This window comes from Mercenaria mercenaria, chromosome 8 (assembly GCF_021730395.1).
Source record: "Mercenaria mercenaria strain notata chromosome 8, MADL_Memer_1, whole genome shotgun sequence".
Classification (NCBI taxonomy): domain Eukaryota; kingdom Metazoa; phylum Mollusca; class Bivalvia; order Venerida; family Veneridae; genus Mercenaria; species Mercenaria mercenaria.
The window spans coordinates 18,851,817-18,861,009 of record NC_069368.1 but is presented as its reverse complement, the minus strand read 5'-3'; the positions used below and the strand labels follow the sequence as shown (position 1 = coordinate 18,861,009).

Genomic DNA, 9,193 nt, shown 5'->3' with positions numbered 1-9,193 from the left:
TCAGTGACGTCACACTACTTCATTCGAAATCTCAGTTTCAATTTTTGATTAGTTTCAACTTTTGCCGAATGTGGACAATTAACGAAGATATGGCTACATATAGTCAGATAAGTCGCAGTACGTATGGTGGAGATACGGAAGATTTACTTAAAAATGGCAATTTCGAATTAGTTGTAAAATAATTTGCTTAGTTTATCATAACATTGATTTAGCATCTAAGAATGTTACATAAAGCACAAAAATAGCTACAGTTACATAAACTGCCTTCAAATTTCGCTAGTTTAGGTTTCTTTTAAATAAACTTGAAATTTGGTGAATTTTGTACACAAAAAAATGGCGAAAATGATTTATGTAACTAAGAATTTTATATGCTTTATGTGATACTTTTATTGGATAAAGCAGCAGTATACTAAAACATTTGTCATTGACTTTTGAAATTTCAGAATATTAGGGCACTATTTTTTTTTTTAATTCTACGGACTTCTTTGTTTTGAATGAAGAAATATTATTTTCATGTATACCAATATTCACAATCGCTCTTCTCTAATAGGCACGACATCAGATAAATTACTTTTACACAAAGGAAAATAAAATAAATTATGGACCTTAATAATGGCTATAAAAGGCTCCTTACCGATTTAATGAAATTCAACCAATTTCATAACTACATGGCGACGTGGCATTTTGCTGTAAATGGTTTCTTGATATTCATCGATTTTAGAATGAGCCGATGCCGCAGAACTTAAAACTTAGCAGGTAGCGTCTTTAAGAATACACATCCACGACATAACTGAACCATTTTTGTTCGAAGAATCTTCGTGAATTAGGGATTTAAATTTGTGCTAGAGGTTGCTCTTTAAGTCCCTAGGTACACTGGGTGCGTGGCAATATAGTTGTAATTAGTAATGTGGCCTTAAAATACATATTTTTCTGAACTGCCTAATGAAATCCATCTAATGAAATTCAACCACTGGAATTCACCAAAGGAAATTTTTATCCAAATCGCCTTAGGATTAAGGGGACGTAATCCATAAGGTGTAAGTAGTCATTTGTTATAACGTTCTTGTGTGGTTGATGCAATTCACGCAAACTGGTACCTACGAATCGTAATGCTTAATACGAATTCTATACACTTTCAAATGAAATACAAGAGTAGAACAGCTTAGCTGTGCGACCATCTTGGCCTACATTTTAAAAAAAAATGACATATGAAAATGTTTCTCTCAGTGGACGGGGTAATGGGAAGACAGAGGATAGAAACAACAATACACAATCATCACAGCTGTAAGTGATATTTAAGATAAAGATAAACTGAAACGTAAAGTTTAAACAAAACTGTCACGATAACTTTTTACACAGTATAAGTTTTTGTCAAAATTAGCAATATATACTAAAATGAGTCATTTGTTTGTTGTTGGGTCACGGTATGCCTGTGCATTGTCGTCATTACATATCCCTTTTCTTCTTTTAATCATCACCTACAAAATAAGATTGAAAAGGATTAATATTTATCAGAATTATAAGAAAATGAGGGACATACACATACGCACACACATTTTTCTATTTGAGAGAAAAAAATACAAATACGCAAAGATTGGCATTGTTTGGAACGCCGCAGCTTTCTTACCTCGGGACACTTCATGTAACATGTCTTGTTGTATTAACTTGTCCAAATAGCTTTTTTATGTTAAAAAGCTATGCTATCTTGTTAAGATACCTTGTGATCTTGTCTACGTATCGTGTTTTTATGTTAAAAAACCTGTTTTCTTATGATCTTGTCTATGAGCGTGCGTTGTTGTTAAAAAGCTATTTTATCCTGTTCAAGTATCATTTGATCTTGTCTAGCCCTTTTTGCATGAAAGTACGTTCCGTAGACAAAATCACATGATACTTTAACAAGATAACATAGCTTTTAAACATTACAACAAGCTCTGTAGAGAAGATCATACAATACTTTAACAAGATGACATAATTTTTACAATAATAACACCCAGGTTTACAAGATAACACGGTACCTAAACAAGATAACATAGCTTTTTAACATAATTAGAAATTGTTAACACATTCTTTGACATAGCCACATGACCAGTTAACAAAATAAGACACTGTCTTGACAAGTTAACACCACATTTTTACAAGAAAACCTAGCTTAAAAACAAGCTCTGTAGACAAGATCTCACGGCACTTGCACAAGATAACTTAGCGTTTTGACATAATAGCACGCCCCTGCCGACAAGATCCTTGAATGACATGATAAAATAGCTCGTTAATATAATAAGAAAGTATATGTGCAAATTAACGTTGCACATAGTTTTTAACATTATGGGACACTGTTTCGACGAGTTAATACCACACTTTGACAAGACAATATGAACAGTTAACATAATAAGACACTGCTTTGGCAAGTTAACATCACACTCCCGTCTGCAAAGGTTTATTCTAGGCAATTCAATATGGCCTTTAATAAATTTAGTAGTGGGTCACCCAATGAACGTGTCGATTAAACAACATTTGTATTTCTATTTCTAAAGCAGATCAATGGTCATTTGACGTTTTTTTTCTATTTTTTCTTTAGCTCTGGCGGTCATGCTTTTTTGAAAATCTGGAATATATGAACATTCTTAGTAGACTGTTCGGTGAAACAGTGATCAGTTCAAATCCATAAAATTATTTCAAGATCGTACCAACAGTTAGGGACAAAATGTTGTTTATGAGATTTGTTTACATTAAGCTCTGGCGGCTCTGTTTATGACAAAAAGGAATAATCTGAACAATCTTGATAAAGAATCACCTAAAAACCTTTGTGTCTTATTATTTCAAAATCAGACAGGCAGTTTCTAACAACAGAATTATAAACGAGACCTGGCATTGGATGTTTTTGAGAAAATTGACAAAAAAAAAGAACAGTCTTGATAGAGGGTCACCAAGGATCATTTCTGTGCAATTATTTTAAAATATAAAAATATACATATATACATATATACGCGTGCACACATACTTTTATATGTGTATTTACGCCTATTTATCCATATAAGCAAGCACCTTCATAATTAAGCGAGCACTAAATATATATATATATATATACGTACACGAAGTAATTATGTAGCGCTTGCTTTTATGGAAGAACACACGTAAATGGATGTATATTTCTAAATAATATAGATGCACTAATGATAATTGCGTGCATGCGTATTCACTTTTACCTTACGTTAGTTTAAGTCAAAACTCACTGCTCTTGAACGAACATGATCAGCTATATTTAAGTTAGTTTAAGTCAATGGGTCAAACTTGACACACTACCGTTATTTCCTTATAGGCAAAGGATCAATTACCTTTAAAACATGATAAACTATACATTTATGTTAGTTAAAGTCAAAAGGAACACTGTTTTTACAGACATGTGCAACTAACTTCAAATTTGTTTCAGTCAAAGGTCTTTCATCTTGGACATAATTAACTACCTTTTATGTTAGATTCACGCAAACGGTCACTCGTTTTGAATAAGCATGTTAACTGCCTACATGTTAGTTTAAGTCAAAACGTCACTGATTTTGAATAAACATGTTCAACAATCTTTATGTTCGTATAAGAAAAAGGGTCATTGGTCTTTTATAAACATATTAAACTATACCTTTTGGTCAGTTAAAGTCAAAACGTCACTGCACTTTTATAAGCCTGTTAATCCGTTTTATGTTGGTTTAAGTCGAAAGGGCACTAGCCATTCACTAACATGATAAACGACCTTTATGAATGTGTAAGCCAAAGGGTCATTGAGCTTACATAAAGAACTAAATTTAAGTTAGTTAAAGGTTGCTGGATATTCATTTGCATGATAAACTACAACTGTGTGAGTTTAAGTCAAACAGTCATTGGTCTTTCATCAATATGATTAACTTTTTATCTTTTACTGACCTTGAAGGAACATGATAAATCCCCTTTTATGTTAGTTTAAGTCAAAGTGTTACTTGTCTTGGAAAACAAGATACACTACTCTTATGTTAGTTTTAAGTCAGAGGGTCCCTGATCTTGAAACACATGATCAACTAAAGATTGTTCTTCTCGTAAAAGGTATGTCTCCCACTTCTTACCACGCAGAAATTGCAAAATGCCACAAATAAAAGGCCATAATCAGGAAAAATCATTGAACCATAACATTCCAACGATATACACAATTAGGCTTGCCAGTGGTAACTCCTGTGGAGTTTGGTGGAATTCCAAGCAGTGGTGTAGGTGAAGTAATACATTTAAAAGATTTTAACGAATGAAAGGTAATGACTCCGTTGTAAATCAATTAATCAGAACCTGACGATAATATGCACGTCTATGCTTCACACTAATCACTGGTGAAGTTTGGTGAAACTCTGCTGCTTAACTGTATACAAAAGGTAGTGTAAACATGGTAAAATATGACAAATCAAGCCCAATAACTCTAATGAAAATCACTGAACCAGAACATGCTGATCATATGCATAACTAGGATTGGCACTGGCAACTCCTGTAAGGTTTGGTGGAAATCTGCCCAACGGTGTAAGTGAAGTGCCAAACTATCATGTTATTTGACAAATAAAGTGCCATAACTCTCCTGAAGTTCATTGAACCAGAACATGCCGATGATATGCATAATTATAAAGATTTGGCACTGATCAGTCGTGTGAGGTTTGGTGGAAATGTACCCTGTCATATAAGACAGGCGACTAAAACATCATAAAATTTGACGAATCAAGGACCATATTTCTCTTGAAAAGTCACTGAACTGAACTAAAAATGCCGTAAATATGCAAATCTAGGCTTGATACTGACTGATAATTTCTTCAAGGTTTAATGGAAATTCGTCTTATAATACAGAAGTGGTAAAAATATCATAACATTTGACATATAAAATCCCGACGATATACACAATTAGGCTAAGCAACTATTACTCTTGCGAAGTTCGGTGTAAATCTGAGTATTTGCGTGGACAGACAGACAGACTGACAGACAGCACTAACTCAATTACGTCTATCACTACATGGCATTACTACCTTTTTGTTGGTCTTACTCAAAGGGTCATTAGTTTTAACTGAACAGTCAGATCACCTTTATAACAATGTAAGTCAAAAGGTCACTTGAGCCGCGCCATGAGAAAACCAAGATAGGGGCATCCGCGCAGACTGGTCAGGATCCATGCTGTTCGCTTTTAAAGCCTATTGAAATTAGAGAAACTGTTAGCGAACAGCATGGATCCTGACCAGACTGCGCGGATGCGCAGGCTGTTCTGGCTCCATGCTGGTCGCAAAACCACTATGTTGGTTTTCTCATGGCACGGCTCACTTGTATTCCATGAATAAGATAAACTACCTTTCTGTCATAGGAACTGGTCTTCATAAATATGTTATATTACCTTCAGGTTGCTTTAAGGTAAAGGTAGCTCGACTTCCGTTCGTATGATAAACTACTTTTTTATCAGATTAAGTCGAACGTTTTCTGGAATTTCAATGGCGCGATAACTACGTTTAAGTTACTTATTGTCAAAATGTCACTATCTTTTCATTAAACATCATAAACTATCTAAATAATTTAGTTCAACCTAAATGGGCACTGGATTTTTATTTGAATGATAAACTATGTTAGTCAAATGGTCCATGATCTTTCATAAACATGATGCACTGCCTTAATGTTTGCTTAAAACTAACGTTTATTGATCTTATTTGAACAGGACAAACTACCTTCTATGAAGATTTATGTTGAAAGGCCAATGGACGATTAGAAGCATATTAAAGAAACATTATGTTAGTTTAAGTCAAAGGGTCATTGGTCTTGAACGAACATGAACAACTACTGTTGTTTCAATCAAAAAGTAGTATCATAGTTGAAACAAGAGCTGTCAACGTAAGTGACAAATGCCCCCGAACAAGAGCTGTCAACGTAAGTGACAAATGCCCCCGAAATGTGCTCAAGAATGCCAGTTGTCTGTGCAAAATATGCCAGAATAGATTAGGTTTGAATCATTTCGTGACCAGACCTAAAAAATGTTCTCATACGGTAACCCAGAATCCCTCCATGGATAGCAGTGTTATGGACCGGACACGAAACAGACCTTGTTAACCTTTGACCCCTAAGTGTGACCCTGACCTTGGAGCTAGGGGTCTTGGTCTTGCGCATGAAATGTCATCTTATTATGGTGATCATTTAAGTGATTTTGCCTTTGCGGCCAGTGCAGACAAAGATCCGTGTAGGCTGATCTTGTTCTGCACTATTCGCTATTTAAGTCAGTTACCTCATCGAATGTTACTGCGCAAATTGAACAGACTCGTTCATTTTAGAAACTTAGCAGAGTAAAGGTTCAGAGCAACGTTTTAAAACATAACAAGAATTAAAATAATGTACTTACTACAAGAGTTATCAATGATTTCCGTCACTATTGTGTTGAGTGCTGTCAAAGTGTCATCAGAAAATGCGAAAGCGTTGTCAGTAGCAACTGCCTGTAATTCACTGAGCGGTGCTAGGCCGTCGATTCCAACAGCAAATACCTGATTCGAAGGATTCAGTATTAATATTATCAGAAATATTGGAACTGGGGAAAAGCATATACCTATAATTACTTTCTTTTCATGTATAGATCTACATTTTCTTTATTATTCGTATGCTATTTAAATATGATTATTCCTACCCTGTTGCCACCGTTAATGTGGAGAACTTTCAGTATCTGCTTGTTTTCTTTGGTAACCACTTGGTACTTTGATTTTCAGATGGAAAATGATGACGTCACAATGATGTGACGCAGCTTCATTTTAGGATTTTAAACGAAAAATAATATTATTCTAATCCGACATTAAGAAATTTATAGCCGTCGGTCCTCAACTTAACGTTGATGTTGTTGACGACACTTTTTTAAGTAAATTGTGACGATAGTGGGAAACATATGGATGACTCTCATAAATAAATACTAGGTTATAACGGCCTAGATCTAGATCTATATTTTGAAAATATGCATGATAAAGCTATTTCGTATTCTGTAGAAGACAAATTGGGGTTTTTATCACAGTGTAATGTGAAAAGGTGTTAGATATTATTCAATTCCGATTATTTTTGCATTTTTGCTTAAATATCATACTTTTGTAGATAGGGCCTATTCTGAGATTAAGGCTACTGTCTTTTGATATCAATTTGTCTGGACAACGCTGATATTGGCTGGAAGTGGTGAGGTTCTGCCGAGCTTAATAATACTGAAGTTTGTTATTCAACAAATTTCGTTATCTAATCTCATAGGATACTCCTGCTGAAGACTGTCAGTAACTTTACAAGGATGAAAGTGCAAGAAACTGAAGTCGCTCCTTTTAAAATGGATGGAAATAATTCAAGCAATATTTTAATCCAATGAACAGACCGACACCTTGCCTTTCGAACATAGTTTTGTGGGGGTATAATTTAGCACACTGAAGATATCATTTAGTACTGAGCTTATTGCAAACTCCGAGCAGCGGTGCCCACCACCACCCACCCCCACCACCAGCCCCACCCACACACTTCCAGCGCTACATCAACCACTGCCGTCTCCAAAACTATTATTTGACTAAGGAAACAACACGACTGTTGAAAAGAAATTGACTTAATTTTTCAATAAATCACAAGCATTAGCCTTAAATCTTTAAAACTATTATTACTCAGTTAACAAGGAAGACATTATGAGTAATGCTGCAACTCGATCGTAAAAGAAACCTCCATTATCAATGAAAGAAATAGTAGAGATTTTTAAAATTAATCTTATGCTCTTAATTATCTAATATCACTGATTAATCAATTTGCATCGAACTTAAAACAAATTAAAAGATAGACGAAAAGAACGTCATTGAACATGTGTAGGCCTAATTATAGTAAATGTACCAGCGTGGAAGCCATCTGGTCTAGTCGCGTAATGACGGACAGGTAAACACTAATTTTTCACTTGGCATTGCCGCAGAGGTCTAAATTAAAGCTGTTTTCTGTTTAAATTTCATTGTTGATGTATGTTTGACATTTTGATAGAGAAAATGGGAGAGAAGGTTGAATTTGTTGAAGTTAAACTCAATTTTAGCATGAGTAGTACTTCCAGATCAGAGCAGTGTGATTTTGATGTGATTTTACAGTAAGCAAATGTCACAAGAGAAATCTCTCTTAGAAGATATATGACCCCTACTTTTCTCATCATTTTATATCAGTACAATCATAACTCTTTAAAATGAGGTAAGGCTTTGTTCTCTGAAATGGGCCTAGCTATGTTTCTTAGTTCTTTAAAAATGTCAATATTATATAAAATGTATAGGGAATACTATTTCATGTAGTGTGACCTGTATTGTCGACATGTAACACTTTCATGCAAAACGTTCTATCACTGCGATACAAAAATATTTTCCTGTAAGGAAATTCGTTTTTGTTATGACTATTCCATAAACTTACTCGGTGTCTTTCTGATAATATATGTCCGGGGACATTCTGACACAGATAATTCATGCATGGCCGTTCCCTGTCTATTTTCATGAAGTCGGAAAAGTCGCATGCGTTTGTAATGCAATGCTTGCTCACTATAATTTCGTGAGATTTACATAAGAATTTTTCCACAGTAATACTTAAGTGTTAAAAAACAGGTTTTTGATGCCTAAAATCATATACATTTAAATTCGATTTAATCTTCGAATTTCCAGTTTTATTTTTAAATTTATTTTTGTCATTAATGCAGTTGTCAGCTGACAAATTTATGAAAGGACTTAGCACCATACGGGCGTCAAAATATTCTCATTTTCAAAATAGACCAGTAAGTCAGGAGAGTATTACAATCAAAGAAATTAAAATCATTTCTATACTGAATTCCACTTGTCCTTCCACATGTGACCCCGTGAATATCAAACTAAAGATTTTAAGAAAGTGCTAATCTTTCAAATAAGCCTAAAACTCTCTGTATCACTGTTTTTTTTTTATTTTATTTACAAGAAGTGGAATAAAGAAGCTTGTTTTTGTTTAACACATCTTTAATATATAATTGAGCCGCAGCATGATAAAAAATCCGCGCAGTCTGTTCAGGATCCATGCTGTTCGCTGACGCTTTCTCTTATCGGCTTCGAAAGCGAACAGTATGGATCCTGACCAAACTGCGCGGATGCTAGTCGCAAATGCACTAAGTTGGTTTTCTCATGGTGCGGCTCTAAATCTGGATACGACAGAGTTTAGTCTATATATG

The 9,193-nt window shown here is 34.6% G+C and overlaps 1 protein-coding gene across 1 annotated transcript in view; it reads right to left on the bottom strand.

Moving 5' to 3' along the window:
• Window positions 1-1,276: 1,276 nt before the first annotated feature.
• LOC123565479 (transmembrane cell adhesion receptor mua-3-like) overlaps window positions 1,277-9,193 on the bottom strand; it is a 102,191-nt gene continuing 94,274 nt past the window's right edge. The window contains exons 67-68 of the mRNA XM_053549483.1: window positions 6,371-6,509; window positions 1,277-1,478 (exon numbers count right to left, since the gene is read on the bottom strand). Of these exons, the coding sequence (XP_053405458.1) occupies window positions 1,468-1,478; window positions 6,371-6,509 (150 nt within the window). The 3' untranslated portion in view covers window positions 1,277-1,467. The remainder of the gene's footprint in view (window positions 1,479-6,370; window positions 6,510-9,193) is intronic.